Here is a 19,504-nt window from a genome sequence, read left to right as displayed (position 1 = left end):
ATTGTCTCTGTGGCTCATTCAGTGCCAACCTAGCCTCCATGGGAAACTTAAAGCCAGTGAGAGGGTTTATCCCCCAAAATAAGGTGGCTGATACCTCAGGATCTCCTCTAGCTTCTACATACATAAACACATAAACATATAAACATAAACATAAACACACACACAGACCATGACTTTCAAGCACAGATACACACAGACTTTCACACACACACACACACACACACACACACACACACACACACACACACACAGAGAGAGAGAGAGAGAGAGGAGAGAGAGAGAGAGAGAGAGAAACAGACACAGAGACACAGAGAGATGGAAACTTACACACACACACACACACACACACACACACACACACAAATCTGCCTTTACAGACCCACCAGTTCATACACACTGAATATACCAAAATGTTTATGTGTGTAGCTACATTCCTTTGCTTCACACACATAAATAAGAATAATTTCCCAAACATTTACCTATTTTGAATTCTAGACCTGTGGTTCTCAACCTGTGCATTGTTATTCCAACATGGATTGCATATCAGGTAATAGACATGTCAGGTATTTAATTGTGATTCATAACAGTAGGATAATTAAAGTTATGAAGTAGCAGTGATATACTTTTATGATGTGGGTCCCCATAACATACAGAACTGTATAAAAGATTTACAGCTTTAGGAAATTAGAGAATGGCTGAGCTAGACACATATATAAAATGGCTCCTTTCTCTCTGATTGCAGGCAGCTGCTGACTCTACTACAGGTCAACATATTAGCTGTAGCCTGCACAGGTAACTGTGCTGTGGGTGTCCTCTTATAGGTTGTCATAAGTACAGTCAAAAGCCTCCTCTGGATGTGGTGGCATATGCTCTAATGTCAAGACTCAGGAGGCAGAGGCAAGACAGATTGCTGTGAATTTAAGGCCAGATGGGTCTATATCGTGAATACTAGGACAGCCAGGACTACATGCTGAGACACCAACACAAAATAAATAGAAAAAGACAGAAAGAAAGCAGGAGAAAAAAACAGGAAATAAAGAAGTATTCACATAAAAAGTGGGGTTTTGGGGAGCAACAGAGAAAGATTGTAAGCAACAATGCACAACACACAGTTCCCAGGTTCTGCTGGTGCATATTCAGGAACACACAGTCACTACACTGGGCTTAGGGATTCCAGTACAGGGGACTGCATTTCCTTCTGCATCAGAGGGGCTGGAGGGATCAGAAGACAGAACGGCCACATAATGGAAATGGCGATATTTTCTTATTCATTTTCTAATGACTGAAGAGACTGGGGAGAGAAGAAAGATGTGTCCTGGGGAATTATGAGGTGAAAAAATGAGGGACTGTGGTGACATGTGGCAGTTAAAGTTAGACCAGAGGACACCAGAATATCCATGGTCCCTACTATAAGTTCTGAACTGAAGTTGGAGCTGTATGTAGATGCTGCATACAGGGACCAATTGGAGCCCTGCCACAGGACAAGAGAGTCAGCTACACCCTGGAGAAGCTCATCCATCTTGCAGTCATGGGTCAAAGTGGGTAGAACTGTAGTTAGATTTGGAACTGTAAGGTTGTGAGCAATGGTATGCTGAAGGTTAGAGTTAGGTCTGGTTCTGTCTGAGCAGAGGCTGACAGATACAGGAGGCTGCAAAGACTTGTCACAACTACAAAGAAAAGATTTTTTTTGCAGATATTTGAACAGATCCAAGGGAACATAATATGAAAGGAAGATCAGAGTTGTGAAGCCTGAGGTGACAGTAGGGAACAAGGAAGCCATGTGCCATGGTTGCTCACCATGTGTAATATTGAGTTTTGTCCCAGGAATAGACTACAACACTTCATGCCTTCTGTTGTTTGCAGACAAAATTGGCTGAAGTATATGGCCTGGTCATTCTCCTTCAAGTTCAGGATTCTGAGGACTCCGGATGTCTGACCCTGTGTCCAGTTTAGGATGAGCCGGTCCTTGAAGTGCTCATGAATGAAAGATAGAGTGGACTGGTAGATGAATTCCCCATGGACTTCCTTCCATCTCCAGGCTATGCTCATCTGTGGATCCTTGGCCAACTTCCAGTGGAAGTAGAAGGGGAAGGGAATCCCAATGGAGCCACCCTGGACTCCAGAGAGGACAGCTGGTGGGTTCATCCCAAAGTAATTTTTTCTTGTGTATCCTCCTGAGTTCCCTGGGAAGGACAGGGAGAATCTGAAGCCACTGCAGGGATTTAAAGGACAACCCTGAGCATCCTGTGCCTTCATGTGAAGGGAGGTGTGGGACACAGGGCAGGACTGTCCCTATGGCTGGGGGGACAGGAAAAAGAGGGAAGGGTTGGGTTGGGCTTACTCTGAGTGTTGAATTCTTAGGTCAGAGAGACCTGGCTGGCTCCTCTACCAGACACTGTTCACAAGACACCCACTTTTCCCAGCCATGCTGTTCCCACCTCTGGTTCAGTCCCTGCTAGAGAGGTCCCCACCACTCACCAGTGTGCAGACATGTTGCTGACAGCAAAAGAAGGAGAATGTGAGCCATGACCAGATTCTGTCCAGGAATGAAGAGCAGCAGGGCCATCAGGAAGGCTCAATGCACTGTCTAGGGGCCCTGGGCTGCTCAGGAGTCCAGAGAGAATCAGAGTAAAGCAACACCCATGCTCAGACCTTCTCAAGTGGAGGACTGAGTTGGGCAGGACCTCTCCCCTCCAGCTCCTTGTGGCCAGCAACTTCCTTTATTGATATGGCTTCTTCTTTTCACATATTGCAGAAGATCCACTCTTGTTGTTACCGACAACATAACAGGGCTCTTGGGCCCCCATTTTTGGCTGGGAGAAACATCCTAGTCCTTGGCATGGTTGGTTCTCCTCTCTTCCACCTTGACTGTCTGCCTTACTCTACTCCATTTCCTAAGTGGGTTGTTAATCACTCTGCCCCTTTTCTCTATATTTCCTCTATTCCTTCCCTCCCCCTCCTCAATCTCTTCTGTATTATGTCTCCCACCATGATGGTTACTGTGTCTCTCTAATAATCTCACATAATGAAGTGGTCAGTCTCTTAACCACTTCAGACATAATGAAGAAAGTGGTGATGAGGAAACACTTTCACTCCCCTTAGCACAATCACCTCCCCTTACCATTCTCCTCCTTCCTCCTCCCTGCACCCCAGCTGTGCTTTCGCATTTTTGTGTCTTTTAGGTGCCACTCACAGTGCCCAGGCAGAACCAAGTCCTGGTTGACTCTCTTTTGACTTGGCCTGCTCCCTGTGGTCGAGTCTCCAACTTCCCTGGGCAAGAGGACAATGACTCTAAATCTAATCAAGTTTTTAAAGAACCATTTCTACCAGCATCCTATTCCTCTCTCTCTCCACCAACATAACACTCACTCATAACAGGATAGCAAGGATCACAGAAGCCATGGCAGAAGTCACATGACTATCACATGGCTGGTTGACTGGATGTTAGTCACATTGAGTTATTATAGTCTTCCTTTCCTCACAGAGACTTCCATCAGCTGGCTCAGTGCAGCCTCTGAGGAGGCTCTTTTCATAAAGCTCTTGAGTGACTCTCTCTTGTTACAGTTGCTTTCTTTAGAAAGTTATTCCAGAAATTTCTTTGGAATAAGTGGGCAAAGAAGGCTCAGAGAAGCCATGTGTCTGTCACTCAAGACATAAGGCCTGAGATATGTCTGACAGTTGACACAGCTGGCCTGCGACTTGGGTGAAGACATGAGAGGTGGGAGCAGAGGCTGTGGGGGCCTCAGCGCTTGTTCTATGTAGGTTCATCCTACCCTTCCCCAGGACACAGTGACATCAGCTCCCCGAAGGGCAGGAAGACATGATTGTATCAGAGGAAGTGACATTATTATCTCTGAGTAGCATGTGCAGAGGCATCACCCCATTTCCTTACTTTCCTGGTATTGGCTGCCTTGTCCACCATTTCCCTGAAGCTGGCTATGTAGCCTGCCCTCTCTCATGCCTGCTTCTCTGTCCTACTTGTGTTCCTGTGCTCCTCAGATACATTGTCCTGAGCCAGAAACAATCTCTCATGGCCTCCCTGCCAGCTGCACATATCCATAGTACCCTTGGAGACACTGAGGCACAGAACCTTTGGGATGAGTTGGCCATACATGGAAGGTCTAGGGCTATGGTCCTTGTCAGAAAGAGCTCTCTCTCTCTCTCTCTCTCTCTCTCTCTCTCTCTCTCTCTCTCTCTCTCTCTCTCTCTCTCTGTGTGTGTGTGTGTTTAAGTTTTATCTCAAGTAGCCCAAGCTGTCCTTGAGCTTTTTATGTATCTAAAGATGACCATGAAGGACTACAGATCCACCTACCTTGACTTCCCATTAGCAGGGATTACAGGTGAGCACCATCATGTCCCTTTATCTCCTGTAGGACATAAAATGTTTGCTTCTGTGCATGCCAGGCCAGCTCTACCACATGAACCACATTCTTAGCTGCAGTGAAGTCTGTGAGGATGCCCTCCTGGTCCTGAGTCCTCACCTCTAGATTTCATCTGCCTTTCCTTTACTCTCTGGGGCCTCTGGGCAAACATGATTGCTAACTCATTGAAGAAGGGGGTGGACATGACGAGGCTCTCATATGCCATGTGCTAAGCCTCAGTATTTTTACACAACAGGCCCTGGTGAGTTCTACAGGATCCCAGCTGCCCCTTGTGCACTGCTCCACTGCTGTCACCTGCTGGCTCCTTAATCCTGAGTCATGGGTCTGTCCTAGTTTCATGTTTTGGACTAAATTGAATTTCTATGTGAACCCTGATATGGGAAGAGACAAATGAATCTCTCTGAGTTTGAAGCCAGTCTGGTCTATGTATCCAGTTTCAGAGCAGCAACACTACATAGTAAAAATTTGTCTCAAAAAAAAAAAACCCTAAACCAAACTAAACAAACAAAAACCAAGAAAACCAAAACCAAAACCAACCAAAAGCCAAGAAAACCAAACCAAACCAAACCACCACCACCACCACCACCACCACCACCAACAACAACAACAGCAGCAGCAACAACAACAACAAAATCCTACATATCAAAATGCCAAGAAACCAAGCACAGAAACCAAAGGTTGATAGTCCAATAGGGTAGTGTCCCTAATCCTAATGTCCAACGGTATCCTCTGGATTCTATATAACTGAACACACACTTACTTATATATGCACACACACACACATATGCACTCACACACTCATAGAAACATACACTCACACGTTCTTTCTTTCTTTCTCTCTCTCTCTCTCTCTCACACACACACGCACACACACACACACACACACACACACACACACACACACACACACACACAGACACACAGGGAGAGAGAGACAGAGATCATTCAATGCACCTTTGACAGCTGATCAGTTTCCACAACTTTCCCCAGTCTTCATCATGAACATACATGGCCTCCTTCAGACCAGCCTCAGTGACTTTTGAGAGTCCACTTTCTGACAAGTCCACAGTACTAAGAGTATCTGATTTTATGTCCAAATTGATTATTCCATGATAGTGATGAGACAGAACAGTCTCAAGGCTTCCTATTCCTCTCTGACCACTCTCATTGGAGAAACATCTCTCAGATAACACATACTGCAGGCTCTGTGGGCTGTGACCCAACAGATAACCTCAGACAAAAAGTAGGATGGTGTCCTACTTTTCTCCTCTCCATTTGTATCACACCACCTACCTACACACTTCTTGATTTCTCTTCCCTAGTGACAACACACAGACCTCAAGGAAACTCAAAGTACCCTACTCAGACTGTGGGCTGAGTAGAATGGAGAAGCTAGAGAGGGTGGAGGAAGGATGATGGCTGAAGGTGCAGACAGGAAGCTCAGGCTGCAGCTGAAGCTTTACAATAGCACAGCTGACTGCTGCCATCTGACCTCATGTTTCTCCCTAGGATGACGTCATCATCTTCATCTTCCTCATCTGCTGCCCAGCCTCAGCATGAGCACCCCTGTCACTCTTTCCAAGGGAGTCACCAGGAATTGGGTCTACACTGTGTCCTAAAGGCCCAGTGAGTGGGATTGGGGGACCAGCCCAGTCTCCTCCGGTAAGACATCTGCCAACTTCTGCCGATAGCCAAGGACAGAGGCATTTATTAATGAATCATTGTATTTGTGGTCACAGAAACAGAAAGACTTTCACTTCTTGCTGTGTTAGTGTTAGGTATGTAGCTTAAAAGCAAAAAAACAATAAGCAACCCCCCAAAGAAACTGAAAACCACTAATAAACCAGGCATGGTAGTGGAACACTTCATCTCATTTTGGAAGATGCAGCAGCTGTCCTGTCTCTCAATTTGAGGCCTGCCTTGGTGGACATAGGAAGGTCCAGCACAGTCAGATCTATAAAGCAGAAAGACCCCTTTCTCAAAAACAAAAGAAAACAAGAACAAACAAATAACACACTCTAAAGTATTGATAGTCACAATTTTTATGTAAATCTGGAGAGAAAACTGGTATCATCTTCAAGTTTTCCATCCTCAACAGAAAGGAACCAACAGATGACCTTTCTCCATGACCCCTCTGTATTGTTTGGAGTTTGGGTTGGCTTTGCTGTTGGTTTCAAGACAAAGTCTCCTGTAACTGAGGGGGCCTCAAACTCAAGAGGTACTAAGAATAGCTTCCGTTTCAGGGGTTCTCAAGTTTCATAACGCTGGGTTCTCATAAGCATCATAATTTCCTCGTGTTGGGGAAAGTGTTATAAAATAAAAGTGTTTCATTGCTACTTCATGACTGTGGCTTTGTGATGGTTATGATCTTAATATAAACACCTGCTATGCAGGATATCTGTTATGCAACCCTTGTGAAAACTTCTTTCTAATCTCAAGGAGGTGATGACTCACAGGTTGAGAACCAGTGCTCCAACTGATTTATCAGCTTGAGGAATCCCTGTTGTTTTTAAAGACGTGATCTTTCATTGGCCTGATACTCATCAATTAGGCTAGATTACATGGACCGCCAATTGATGACCCTGTTTCCTGTCTCTTTCTTGGACTGGGTTGCAATTGCAAATTTCTGGCACATCCCTGGGTTGTAACGTTTAGTCTCTGGATCAAACTCAGGTCCTCCTACCCATGTCCCATGCTTTTCTGACTGAATCCTCTCTCTTGCTCCCTTGCATGTCTGTCACAATAAGCTTCCCCACATTCCCTCAGTGTCCCTTGAGATCACATGTGCTCACCCGGCTGGGGATTAGTCTTTACTCTGCTAGCTTGTAGGAGAAGAAACTGTGTCAGTCTGTCAGCCATGCTGCTTCTCAGTCCTGCCTCTCAGCTGATCTCTGTGTTCATACAACAGGAGGGGACCAGGGCAGCAAACAGCTCTGCTGCAGCCAGGCAGGGACAGGACTAAGAGTCACCAGGACCTGAGGTTTGTGGTCACTTGGTCTGTACAACATAGCAAGTCAGAGCAATGCCTACTAGTGTACTGACTCATTTCCCTTCCTCCCCCCTTCCCTTCCTTCCCCCTGCTCTAACCTCTTGACACATCTCTGCTTTCTCTTGAAAGACCCCCTTCCGGAAAGGAAATTGTACATGCCTAAGGCCCACAACTATAGAAGTAAAAAGTAAGCTTTTAGATACACAGACTCAGAATTAAAACAAGCCTGGGAAAGTCCCAATATGTCCAAGCTTTGTGGGACAAGCTGACCCATCATTTAGACAAAACAGACCATAAAAAGAAAACAAAATGCAGAAACCAGTTTAAATTATTGGTATTGCTTCATGGGCAAACCTGGCAAGAGAAGATAAGCCCCTGACTTCCCGGACACCCTGACCAGCATGAACTCTTTTGCCAACTCATTGTTATGATTATAGCCAAATTAGGTAACAAACACTTATGCCTCATTTAATCCACCAATCAAGTATCTGTAACCATGCATTTGCTTCTGTAAGCTTGCTTCTGCTCTTCAGAATCCTATAAAAACACGTCCCTAGCTATGCTAGGCGCGCCAGTCTTCCAAATTGACTGAGACGCCTACAGATACCTGTGTATCCTGATCAATAAACCCTCTTACAAATTACAGTCTGTGGACTCGGATTGGTCATTGGGCTTGAAGATCTCCCTCCTGAGCGAAGATTCTCTCTGAGGGTCTTTCATTTGGGGGCTCGTCCGGGATGGGAGATCCTCTGCCCAGAGACTGCCGACCACCCACCGGGAGGTAAGCTGGCCTGCGTTTGTCTTGTTTGTCTTGCTTTGTGCCTTGTTCTGTAAATGCTCAGTTAGTTGGCTTAGATCTAGGCCATTTGTATTTGTGCGGACCAGAGAAGGAGCTGACGAGCTCGGACTTCTCACCCGCAGCCCTGGAAGACGTTCCAAGGGTAGTTGGAGCCCGTTTTTTCGGGGCTCAGCCCGTATCGGAAGGATACGTGGTTTTGGTTGGGGGAGAGGGATCCGGACCCTCGGTGCACCCATCTGACTTCTTACTTTCGGTTTTGCGCCAAAGCCGAGCAGCGCGTTTGTCTGTTGCTTGTTTGACTGTTGGGCTTGTTTGTCTTTTTTGTGCCTTAATTTTCTTTGAAACTAATATGGGGCAGTCTCTAACAACACCTTTGAGTCTTACTCTTGACCATTAGAAGGACGTCCAAAACCGAGCCCATGATCAGTCGGTTGAGGTCAAGAAGGGAAAATGGCAGACCCTCTGCACATCCGAGTGGCCCACTTTCGGAACAGGATGGCCGGTGGATGGTACTTTTAATAAGACCGTTATTTTACAGGTTAAGGATCAGATCTTCCACAAGGGACCACATGGACATCCTGACCAGGTGCCCTATATTATCACCTGGGAGAGCCTTGCCTTTGACGCCCCTCCTTGGGTAGAACCCTTTGTAGACCTGAGTTGGCCCCCTACTCCCTCAGCCCCACTCGCTTCTCTTTCAGCCTCCTCTTCTCTCTATCCTGTTCTAACTGAGAAGGAGTCTCCCAAGAACTCTCCACCCAAACCCAAACCTGTGCTTCTGACAGATTCTAACTCTCCCCTTATAGAGCTCTTATCTGAAGAGCCCCCCACCCCCCATATCCTGTACCTACAGGCTTGGCTGAGGTGGCAGAAGCAAGACTGGTTGCCACTCCAGATGCTGGGCCGCAGCCTGAGATGGCTTTTTCCCCTATTGCGGGGAGACTGCGCAGCAAGCGTGAGGTAGCACCGGATACAACCTCTCAAGCCTTTCCACTTAGACAGGGAACTGGAGGGCAGACCCAGTATTGGCCCTTTTCAGCGGCCGACATCTATAACTGGAAGCAGAACAATCCCCCTTTTTCCAAGGACCCGGTGGCCCTTACTGAACTAATAGAGTCTGTTCTACTCACACATCAGTCCACTTGGGATGATTGTCAACAGCTCTTACAGGCTCTCTTGACTTCAGAAGAAAAACAGAGAGTGTTCCTGGAGGCTAAAAAGCATGTCCTGGGGGACGATGGGCACCCTACTCAGCAGCCTGATGCAATTGATGATGCGTTTCCACTCACGAGGCCAAAGTGGGATTTCACTACGGCTGACAGTAGGGGACACCTACGCCTTTATCCCCAGTTACTCCTAGCGGGTCTCTGAGGGGCTGCACGGCGCCCTACCAATTTGGCACAGGTGAAACAGGTTTTACAGAGGGCTGATGAGACCCCCTCGGCTTTTTTGGAAAGATTTAAGGAGTCCTATCACATGTATACTCCCTATGATCCAGATGACCCAGGACAGATGACAAGTGTCTCTATGTCCTTCATCTGGCAGGCCGCACCAGATATTAGGGCTAAGCTACAGAGATTGGAGAATTTGCAGTTATACATTGCAGGACTTGCTTAAGGAAGCAGAAAGGATTTTTAACAAGAGAGAGACACAGGAAGAGAAGGAAGATAGAGTACGTAGAGAGAAGGATGAGAGCGAGAAGAAAAGGAGCAGAGAGTTGAGTCGAATTTTGGCTGCCGTAGTCCAGAGTCAGGAAAGGAAGGGAGATAAGATGGGAGTTCGAAAGGGGCTGAAGCTGGATAAAGATCAATGCGCCTATTACAAGGAAAAAGGACATTGGGCCAGGGATTGCCCTAAGAACCCTAAAAACCCTAAGAACCCCCGTGGGTCTCGGAAGCCAGGGACCTCCCTCTTGACCCTAGATGAAGACTAGGGAGGTCAGGGCCAGGAGCCCCCCCTGAGCCCAGGATAACTCTTAAAGTTGGGGGACAGCCTGTTACCTTCCTAGTAGACACAGGAGCCCAGCATTCAGTCCTCACCCGGGCTCATGGACAACTCAGCGACCGGACAGCCTGGGTGCAAGGAGCCACTGGTGGCAAGACATACCGATGGACTACAGACTGCCGGGTTCAGTTGGCTACCAGTAAGGTGACTCATTCCTTCTTACATGTTCCGGAATGCACATACCCTCTGCTGGGCCGTGTCTTGCTCACCAAATTAAGAGCACAGATCCATTTTGAAGATGGAGGGGCCTGAATAACTGGCCCCCGTGGAATCCCTCTTCAGATCTTAACCCTTCAATTAGAGGATGAATATAGACTATATGAACTGGGACAGGACAAGCCACAATCTCCAAAAATAGATTCTTGGATCACGAAATTTCCACTGGCCTGGACAGAGACTGGTGGAATGAGGCTAGCACTCCAACAGCCCCCTCTAATTATTCAGTTAAAGGCCACTGCAGTTCCTGTCTCCATAAAACAGTATCCCATGTCACATGAAGCTTACCAGGGCATAAGGCCACACATCAGGAGGCTTCTAGACCAAGACATTCTAGTTCCTTGCCGGTCACCTTGGAATAAGCCTCTTCTCCCTGTTAAGAAGGGAGGGGAAGGGAAGGAATAGAGGAAATATAGAGGAAAGGGGCAGAGAGTTTACAAGCCACTTAGGAAATGGAATAGTGTAGATAAGATAGATGGTCAAGGTGGAAGAGAGGAGAACCAGCTATGCCAAGGGCTAGGACATGTCTCCCCACCAAAAGTGGGGGCTGGGTCCAAGGACACTGCCATGGTGTCAGTAACCACAAGGGTGGATCTTTTGCAACATCGGAAAAGCAGAAGCCAGATCAGTAAAGGAAGTTGCTGGCCACAAGGAGGTAGAGATGGTCCTGCTCAACTCAGTCTTCCACTTGAGAATGTCTGAGCGTGTGTTTTTATTTACCCTGATTCTCTCTGGACTGCTGACTGCCCCAGTGCCCCTAGACAGTGCAAGCTCGACTTCCTGACAGCCCTGCTGGTCTCACTACCTGAACAGAATCTGGCTATGGCTCGGATCCTCCTTCTTTTCCTGTCGGCAGCATGTCTGCACACTGGTGAGTGGTGGGGACTTCATTAGCAGGGACTGAACCAGAGGAGGGAACAGAGTGGCTGGGAAAAGTGGGTGTCTTGTGGGTGCTCAGGGTTGTCCTTTCAATCCATGCAGTGGCTTCAGACTCTCCCTGTCCTTCCCAGGGAACTCGTCAGGATACAGAAGAGTAAATGACTTTGGTGTCAACCAACCAGCTGTCCTCTCTGGAGTCCAGAGCGGCTCCATTGAGATCCCCTTCTCCTTCTATTTCCCCTGGGAGTTGGCCAATGATCGGTCAATGAGCATAGCCTGGATATGGAAGTACTTCCATGGGGAAGTCATCTACAACTCCACCCAGCCTTTCCTTCATGAGCATTTTAAGGGTCGGCTCATCATGAACTGGACACAGGGTCAGACATCTGGTGTCCTCAGAATCCTGAACTTAAAGGAGAATGACCAGGCCAGATACTTCAGCCGAGTTTTTCTGCGAACAACTGAAGGCATGAAGTCGTGGCAGTCAATCCCTGGCACCCAACTCATCATTCATGGTGAGTCACCATGACTCAGGCTTTGACACCTGTGGCTTCCTTGTTTCCTAGATATCACATCAGGTCCACAAGTCTGAGCTTCCTTTCATATTGCTTTCGCTCGGCACTGCCCAAACATCTGCCACCAGCATCTTTCCTTGCAGTTGGGGGAAGTCTTTGCTGCCCCTATGTCTGTCATCCTCTGCTCAGACAGAATCAGAGTGGACTCTAGGTTTCAGTACACCATAGTTCACACCCTTATTGTCCCAAAACTAACTACAGTCCTGCCCTCTTTCGCCCGTGACCTCAAGGTGAATATAAATCTCCAGGATGGAGCCAACTCTCATGTTTCTGTGGCAGGGCTCTAGTTGGTACCTCTGTGCAGCTTCTTCACATAGCTCCAATGTCAGCACAGAACATAGAGAGGGGCCATTGGATGTTCTGGTGTTCTCAGGTCTAACTGTAACTGGCACATGTCACCATAGTCCCTCATTTCACCTCACAGTTCCCCAGGACACACCTATCTTCTCTCCCCAGTCTCTTCAGTCATTAGAACATGATTAAGAAAGTGTTTCCATTTCCATGATGTGGCTGCTCTGTCTTCTGATCCCTCCAGCCCCTCTGATGCAGAAGGAACTGGAGTCCCCTGGATTGGGAGCCCTGAGCCCATTGTAGTGACTTGTGGTCCTGCATAGGGACCAACAGAATCAGGGTCCTGTGTGTTGCTGCATTGTTTCCTTCAACCTTTCTCTGTTACTCCCCACAACCCCACTTTTTTAAAATGTGAGTACTTCTTTATTTCCTGTTTTCTTTCTATCTTGTTTATTTATTTTATATCAGTTTCTTAGCTTGTAGCCCTGGCTTTTCAAAAGCTCAGTATATAGACCCATCTGGTCTTGAATTCACACCAATCTGCCTTGCCTTTGCCTCCTGATGGTGTGCAGTACAGCATGTGCCACCACATCCAGAGGTGCCTCTTGACTGTCCTAAGTCAAACTCTGAGAGGATGTGCACAGAGCAGTTATCTGTGCAGGATACAGCTACCATGGTGACCTGTGGTAAGATTTGATAGGCACTGCCTGGCCTTAGAGAGAAAGGAGCCATTTTATGTTTGTGTCTAGTTCAGTCATTCTCTAATTTCCTAAAGCTGCAAATCTTTTATAACGTTCTTCATATTCTGGGACCCACATGCCTAAAGGTATATCATTGCTACTTCATAACTTTAATTTCCCTATTTTTATGAATCACAATGAAACATCTGAAATGTGTGATACCTGATATGTAATCTATGTTGGGATAATGATGTACATGTCAAGAACCCCTGGGATAGAATTGGCAAATAGGTAAATATTGGGAAAAATTTTCTGAGTTATGTGTGTAAAGCAAAGGAATGTATTCTGCCCTGGACAGAGCTGCACACATAAAGCTAAATTTGTGTTTTTCCTTTTACACATTTTGGTATATTCAGTGTGTATGAACATGTGGGTCTGTAAAGGCAGATCTGTGTGTGTGTGTGTGTGTGTGTGTGTGTGTGTGTGTGTGTGAGTTTGTGTGTGTGTATGTGTACATATGTTTATGTCTGTAGTGGTTAGAGAAGATCTTAAGGTCTCATCCACCATATTTTGGGGGACAAGCTCTCTCACTGGCTTTAAGTTTTTCATGGAGGCTAGGTTGGCAGGCCAGTGAGCCACAGGGACAAGTCTGTCTCCACCTCCTCAGCTCTATGATTACAGCTCCCTTGGCTATGTTTGACAGGGAACTAGACACATAGACCAGGTTACCTATCCACTCACAGGGCTCTGCATGCCTCTGTCTCTTGGGGTAGGAGCAAGGTCATGCACACTTCACCAGGTTCTTGATATTGATACTGGGGACCAAACTCAGGTTCTTGTGTCCAAGCAGCAAACTCACTATGAACGAACCATATCTGTATGTTACATACATTTAAGTAAAAAAAAAATCGCTGTCTTTTTCTAACTTAGTTATCTGTGAGCCAATGAAAATTTGTGAACACACAGCAAGGACAGTTGGGGACTGTGCATCTGACCTTACTCTTCTGGAGCCTCAGCCTTAAGCATGTGTTCCCTTCCTTGTGTGAACTTCTTTTTTCTTTTTCTTTTTTTTTTCAGAGCTGGGGACCAAACCCAGGGCCTTGCGCTTGCTAGGCAAGTGCTCTACCACTGAGCTAAATCCCCAACCCCTTGTGTGAACTTCTAACAGCTGTTCTGCATCCCACATCCAACCGAGGAGACAAAGTGTGACATTCACCCATTCCTCACCTCATTCAGGGAAGATTTTCTCACTTCTCATCTCTCCACAGCTCTCAATACTACCATGGGGAGCCCCTCTATCATCCCCTCTGCAGTCCCCACAGCTGGCCTGGAGGACAAAAGGGGCCAGAGGAATCCTTCACTGCTGAACCTGGGAGTCATGGTTGGGATGGTCTTGGCCAAAGTTGTGGTCATCATCCCCCTGTATGGATGGATGATCTTCCTGTGGTGGAAGCAAAGGTAAGTGGTCCAGGAGAGGACTCACCCAAGCTTCCCCACCGGGAGTGTTCTCAGCTGTGGGAGATGGAGAAGGGTAGGGAATAGTAAAGAGAACAGAAGGAGGGAAATTTGCCTGATCTCCCCAAGAACTGCATGGAGCCTGCTGTCCTTCCTGACCATCTGGAAATCAGAGGAGCAAATGCAGATGAACACAGTGCCTGCTCCTAAGGAATTCAAGTAGCCATGCAGGAACCTCAGGGGCTGACTGTTCATCTGGAAGAACTGTGTCTGCTATAGAACAAATGAGGGTAGACCAGCTTTTGCAGACAACATGTTACAGAAAGTGATATGTATAAGTAGAGACACCTACCTGAGTTGGACATGTGTAACTGAAATGGAAATTAATGGACACAGAAAGAGAAAGAAATGTGTATGGAGAACTTAACACTACAACAAGCAAGAGTTGGACACTAGAAATCTCACCCTCCTCAGCAAAATCATGAAACACCCATTGGAGTGTCTCAGTTGAAGGGATTTTTCCACAAACAGTCACACAAGCATCACCCCAGGAGCCATATAAAGAGTTGTCAGTCTGGGCTCCAACCTCATAGGTAGCAATGAATAGCCTAGTAAGAGCACCAGTGGAAGAGGAAGCCTTTGGTCCTGCCAAGACTGAACACCTAGTGATCGTGATTGTTGGGGAGAGAGCGGTAATGGGCGGAGGATGGGGAGGGGAACACACATATAGAAGCAGAGGGGGAGAGGTTAGGGGGATGTTGGCCCAGACACCGGGAAGAGGAAGAACAATCAAAATGTAAATAAGAAATACTCAAGTTAATAAAAAAAAGTTGTGAGATGCTAGGACAGCCTGATATGCTAGGATCCCTGTGGCTCCCTGTGCTGCTCACCTTATGTACTGGGTGTGACCAATGACTGACTTGTCTCACAATCCAGAGAGGACAGCTCCTAAAGGAAAATGCCCAAGGTTGTCCTCCAGCAGCACATGAGTATTCACATTTGCAAATATTCAATATGGTTATGCTCTGTTCAAAGTAAATTTTGCAAAAGACTAGAGAAGTACCCTAAATTCAAGCATATTGGCAGAATGGAAAAATTTATACATTATGTCCCTGCAAAACACACACAGACATAAGCAACACACAAACACACACACACACACACACACACACACACACACACTTGAAAATACAATGTTCTTTTGCAAAATCCCATTACATTTTTGTATAAATAACTTGTCTTCAAATATTCATGGGTACTCTAAGAAATAAAAATGGGGACAGAGAGGGGGACAAAATAATTCCAGCCCTTGGGAAATCCAGAGAGGAGAATCAGGGGTTCAAGTCTATCTACAGCTTCATAGGAAGCTGTAGGCTACTGGGCTCCAAATATCTTGCACACCCAACTCAAGACCTACATGTGAACTGAGGTCAGAGTTGTTTTAAAGCCATTGGGACTACAGGATAAGGATGGAGATGCCTAGTTTTTGGAGTGTAAAGAAGTTTACAAATGAACATTTAAATGTGTGTCACACTCTTTGAGACAGGCTCTGCCCTCTGTCACTGTAAGTAGAAGAACTGAGAGGTGGAAGAGCAGCAGCCTGAATGACCGCAGAAATCTGACTGGGATGAAATCCCTGAGTCTCAAACTGCTGGTTGCAGCAGCCTACACTGAGAGGGACAGCTAGAAAGCAAGATTTCAGGGAGGCAAGAGGGAGACACAGAGAGTGCAGAGCAGAAAAGGCAGAGATGTGTCAAGAAAGTAGAGTAGGGAAAAGGACAGAAAGGGAGACAGGATATGGCTGAGTTCACTAGTAGTCATCTGACATTTTGTGTTGTACAGAAAGTAGCCTAACTCCTGGCCTCAGGTCCTGCTGATTCTCAGACCTGTGCCTGCCTTGATGCAAGAGACATGTGTGATGGCCTGGTCCCCTCCTGTTGTCTGCACACAGAGAACAGCAGAGAGGCAGGAATGAGAACCAGTGTGGCTGACACACTGACACAGTTTCTTCTCCTACAGGCCAGCAGAATAAAGACTAAACTCTAGTAAGGTGAGTGCCTGTCATCTCAAGGGACAGAAGAGGAGCTGATGGAAAGTTCACTATGAGAGGCATGGAAGGGAGCCAGAGCGATGATTCAGTCAGAAACACATGGCACAGAGGCAGGAGGACCTGAGTTTGATGGATCAGGAAATCACACCCAGGGATGTGGCAGGAATTTGCAATCCCAGCCCTGGTCAAGCAAGAGATGGGCAGAGACATATTGGCTGAACACCAAGTATAGGACACTTGGTGAGTTCCAGGCCTGTGAAAGATTGTGTCTTTAAAAAGTAGGGGTATTGCTCAAGGTGATAAATCATGGACATAACATTTTCTAAATTGATTTTACCTGAAATATTTTAAATTACACATTAAGGAAGAAAAATAATATATGCCAGTGAGAAAGCTCAGTGAGAAATGCCCTCTGCTGCCTAGCCCAGTGACCTGGGAATGATTTCTGCGGACCCAAATGGTACACAGAGAACACTGACTCTGGAAATCTGTCATCTGTCTCTCCTGATCGCCCACCAGATGCTGGTAACAAATAATTTTTTATTCCTCAACTAACAGGCTACTCTGTACTAGGATCTCTCACCAGGGAGGTGAATTTACATCAAAGTAGTTGTTGGTGATTACACACCCTGCATCCCACAGCCTTCTATGTCTTCTTGCTGGGAGTCAGTCATCATGGCTGCAGGATTCTCCTGTGAAAGTCATTCTTGGATAACCCCCACTTCTACCATGGGGACTCAGACACGCTCTCCTTGGAACCAAGGTCCTCCTGTGTATTTCTGGGCCTGAAAGCCTGACTGTGCTGTTGTCTCTCTGCTCATGGAGTTATTGACACTGTTAATAAATATCTTACTCCCAGCAATCTATCTCAGTGTCTCTCCTGAGCCTCTGTCTTTTCCCCTTCCTGACACTTCTTAGAGAGTGTAGACTGTGTCTAGGGTGTAGGTCACTGGGATAGATGTAAGGGCCATGGTCTTTATTGAAACCCACAGCCTGACAATCAGAGTTCTCCTCTTCTTTACTCTCTGGATGCTAACATCTCATCCAGAGCCCACCCGTCCTCCCCACATGCTTCACATCAAGTGTCAGAGCATGGCTTGCTTGGGTCCCATGTTGAGCTTTCTTTACTCACAAGCCAAACTGTATGCCCTCACTTTCTCATTTCCTGCCATGTTGACATTCTGCAGTCTCCATTGTCTCCTGAAATGGGAAATTTGTCCCCAAGACCAGTCTGTCCTAATATTTGATAGTCAGCAGGTTACCTTATAATATAAATTTGTGAGTACAGAGGAAACCATCCAGAGTGACCCAGAAGGAATGATACCATGCTTCTCAAGACAGAAGAATTTCATGGCCATGCTCTAAAGAGATCTACCAACCATAGTGAGCCATAAATGAAGAGGTATGGAAACAGCTCCAGTTCTCCAATCACAAGCCTCTAATGAACATCATCCATGGGCCTATTCTTGGTCATTGGGAAGCTGTTTGGTCATGATGAGGTCACCAAAGCTCATGTGGCTAAAGTGAAGTGCCCTGGAACAGCTGTGAGATGTCTACTGTGGTTGTGACTGCATCCTAGCCCCTGAGACTGAACTCTGCAGCTCTCATGGGCATGGTGATTTTGGGCATTCCTGGTGTGTTTACACAGATGGCTGCCAAGATGCTGGTCTGTCCAGTCCTCTCAAGGAGTCTCATGCACCTGTAAGAAGGGGCCTTAATCTATTTGTTCAAATGGTCATGTGACTTCTCAGGTCCTTTTCCTTTGCATAAGAGGGAAAATCCAGAGATAAGCCTACAGCAAAGACTTACAGAGCCAACATTCTCATCTCTACATATGTGCTTAAGTTCAGGTTGTATACACTTAGGCAGACTTCTGATCTTCTGTCTCTGATCTTCCAAAAGGGAACATTATGTTCCAATTAGAAAGTAGATATTGGCTTCTGCCCTGGTGACAAATGTTTGGCATTTATGTTCCCTAGACTGAACCAATTAGTAAGAAAAAGGACTAAAAGAATTTGGGGATCATAACATTCATTTCATCCCAACAATTGACAGTTAGTGATGGGAATATTATCAGTTGTAACACTGATTCTCAACCTGTGTGTCACCACCTCTTTGAAGCTAGGAGAACATTTTCATAGGAGTCACAATTCTGATATCCTGAATATCAGATGTTTATATTATGATCATAACTGTATTAAAATTACAGTCATTAAATACCAATGAAATAATTCTATAATTGGAGTCACTCCAAGATGAGGAAATATCAGTGCATTAGGAAGCTTGAGAACCACAGAATTAGAGGCTATTCTTGGTACTTCTTGAGTTTAGGCCAGCATGGGTCACATGAGACTCTGTCTTTAAATCAACAGCAAAGCTTAACAAAACTGAAATCAGTAAAGTGTGTCATGAAAAAAGGCCCTCACTTAGCTCCCTTTTCCCTGGAGATGGAGAACTTGAATATGATACTTAGCTTCTCTCTAGATTTATATAAAATATAACGTGACTAACAGTACTTCAGTTTTTTTTTTTATTAACTTGAGTATTTCTTATATACATTTCAAGTGTTATTCCCTTTCCCGGTTTCCGGACAAACATCACCCTCCCCCCTCCCCTTCCTTATGGGTGTTCCCCTCCCAAACCTCCCCCCATTGCCACCCTCCCCGCATAGTCTAGTTCACTGGGGGTTCAGTCTTAGCAGGACGCAGGGCTTCCCCTTCCACTGGTGCTCTTACTAGGATATTCATTGCTACCTATGGGGACAGAGTCCAGGGTCAGTCCATGTATAGTCTTTAGGTAGTGGCTTAGTCCCTGGAAGCTCTGGTTGCTTGACATTGTTGTACTTTTGGGGTCTCGAGCACCTTCAAGCTCTTCCAGTTCTTTCTCTGATTCCTTCAACGGGGGACCTATTCTCAGTTCAGTGGTTTGCTGCTGGCATTCGCCTCTGTATTTGCTGTATTCTGGCTGTGTCTCTCAGGAGCGATCTACATCCGGCTCCTGTCGGTCTGCACTTCTATGCTTCATCCATCTTGTCTAATTGGGTGGCTGTATATGTATGGGCCACCTGTGGGGCAGGCTCTGAATGGGTGTTCCTTCAGTCTCTGTTTTAATCTTTGCCTCTCCCTTCCCTGCCAAGGGTATTCTTTTTCCTCATTTAAAGAAGGAGTGAAGCATTCACATTTTG

The 19,504-nt window shown here is 46.2% G+C and overlaps 1 protein-coding gene across 1 annotated transcript; it reads left to right on the top strand.

Moving 5' to 3' along the window:
* Positions 11,183-17,173, top strand: LOC134481329 (paired immunoglobulin-like type 2 receptor beta). The gene is made up of 4 exons (XM_063271926.1): positions 11,183-11,261; positions 11,401-11,784; positions 14,084-14,273; positions 16,290-17,173. The coding sequence occupies exons 1-4, from the start codon at positions 11,213-11,215 to the stop codon at positions 16,300-16,302; spliced, it is 636 nt and encodes a 211-aa protein (XP_063127996.1). The 5' UTR covers positions 11,183-11,212; the 3' UTR covers positions 16,303-17,173.

Source organism: Rattus norvegicus, chromosome 12, assembly GCF_036323735.1.
Source record: "Rattus norvegicus strain BN/NHsdMcwi chromosome 12, GRCr8, whole genome shotgun sequence".
In the NCBI taxonomy this organism is placed as follows: domain Eukaryota; kingdom Metazoa; phylum Chordata; class Mammalia; order Rodentia; family Muridae; genus Rattus; species Rattus norvegicus.
This window is presented reverse-complemented; position numbering and strand designations above follow the sequence as displayed.

Excerpts from the sequence above, each read along its gene's own strand:
- LOC134481329 (XM_063271926.1), top strand. The coding sequence starts at position 11,213 with ATGGCTCGGATCCTCCTTCTTTTCCTGTCGGCAGCATGTCTGCACACT. Across the intron at positions 11,262-11,400 it reads GGCAGCATGTCTGCACACTG|GGAACTCGTCAGGATACAGA; the intron begins GTGAGTGGTGGG and ends TGTCCTTCCCAG. Across the intron at positions 11,785-14,083 it reads CACCCAACTCATCATTCATG|CTCTCAATACTACCATGGGG; the intron begins GTGAGTCACCAT and ends ATCTCTCCACAG.